Source organism: Eurypyga helias, unplaced genomic scaffold (genome assembly GCF_000690775.1).
Source record: "Eurypyga helias isolate BGI_N326 unplaced genomic scaffold, ASM69077v1 scaffold12168, whole genome shotgun sequence".
In the NCBI taxonomy this organism is placed as follows: Eukaryota; Metazoa; Chordata; class Aves; order Eurypygiformes; family Eurypygidae; genus Eurypyga; species Eurypyga helias.
This window is the reverse complement of record NW_010268940.1, coordinates 3,834-4,785: the sequence shown is the minus strand read 5'-3', so window position 1 is coordinate 4,785 and position 952 is coordinate 3,834. Positions and strand designations below refer to the sequence as shown.

Below are 952 nucleotides of genomic sequence, written 5' to 3'. Positions count from 1 at the left end.
CCTAAGGAAGCCAGAACAGGCAAGAGGCTGCAACAAACATTCTTTAATCAAGTTACACCATATACAAAAGCTTAGGGTTTCGTGCGGATGAATTTCACTGTTAAAATGCCGATTGCTCCGTCTCAACCTGGGCCTGTTAAGGATCTCACCTGAATTCCTGCGAGAGGCAGGAGCGTGGAATGTTGGCAGACAGACGCAGAGGCCCTGCACGAAGTGCCGCTCCCCCGTGCTCTGTTCTCTCCAGAGAAGGCCCAGGAGTCTCAAACAAGAGAGTCAGGTTGAAGCCCGGCTTTTGGCTTTGGGAAGTTAGAAAAAACCCCAAACTAGGTATACAATTGAAAAATAGACATTCTATTAGGAAGAGGGAACAAGAAACCTTTGGGTAGCAGTCAGTGAACATCATTCCCACAGCATTAGGGCTGCCTTGTGACAACTCAGCCGTCCCCAGGCGCGGGAGCTCTGTGGTGGGATGCTGCGGGCCTGCCCGCCCACAGCTGGCAAGCCTGGCGCAGCCGTCGAGAACGAGGTCTAAGCAGAGGGTTTCGCACAGGCCAAGCCGGACTTCAAACCGAGGAGCTTCTCCACCATGGTGCGAGCGTAGCGGAGCCGGCTGGCCAGCTCCTTGCTGCAGCCGTGTTCCTCGATGAGGCTCAGCTTGTACGTGTGGAAGTCCCGTTTCTCATCGATGTAGGAGACAGCAGCCATGAGCGGGCACAAGATGACCTTAGTGTGGTCCTGTTGGGAGAGACCAGACGGTCACCCCGAGCCCTCTGCTTCCAGGGGATGGCATTTTCTCAGGATAAGCCATCCCAGCAGGAGTTGGGGCATCCCAGGAGGGCACTGACAAAACACCACGCTGCAGCCTTTGTTCAGAGCGCGAAGGGAAACAAACCCATGTGCCCACAAGGCCACTGTACCGGAGGGGGGTGCGGCAGGCTCCCCCCCTCTGCAA

The 952-nt window shown here is 55.9% G+C and overlaps 1 protein-coding gene across 1 annotated transcript in view; it reads right to left on the bottom strand.

The window, feature by feature from the left end:
• Nucleotides 1-466: 466 nt before the first annotated feature.
• Nucleotides 467-952, bottom strand: part of PLK1 (polo-like kinase 1) — a gene marked incomplete at its 5' end in the record, with an annotated part of 4,314 nt that continues 3,828 nt past the window's right edge. Inside the window, one exon of the mRNA XM_010157920.1 lies at nt 467-735. Coding sequence (XP_010156222.1) covers nt 529-735 — 207 coding nt within the window. The remainder of the gene's footprint in view (nt 736-952) is intronic.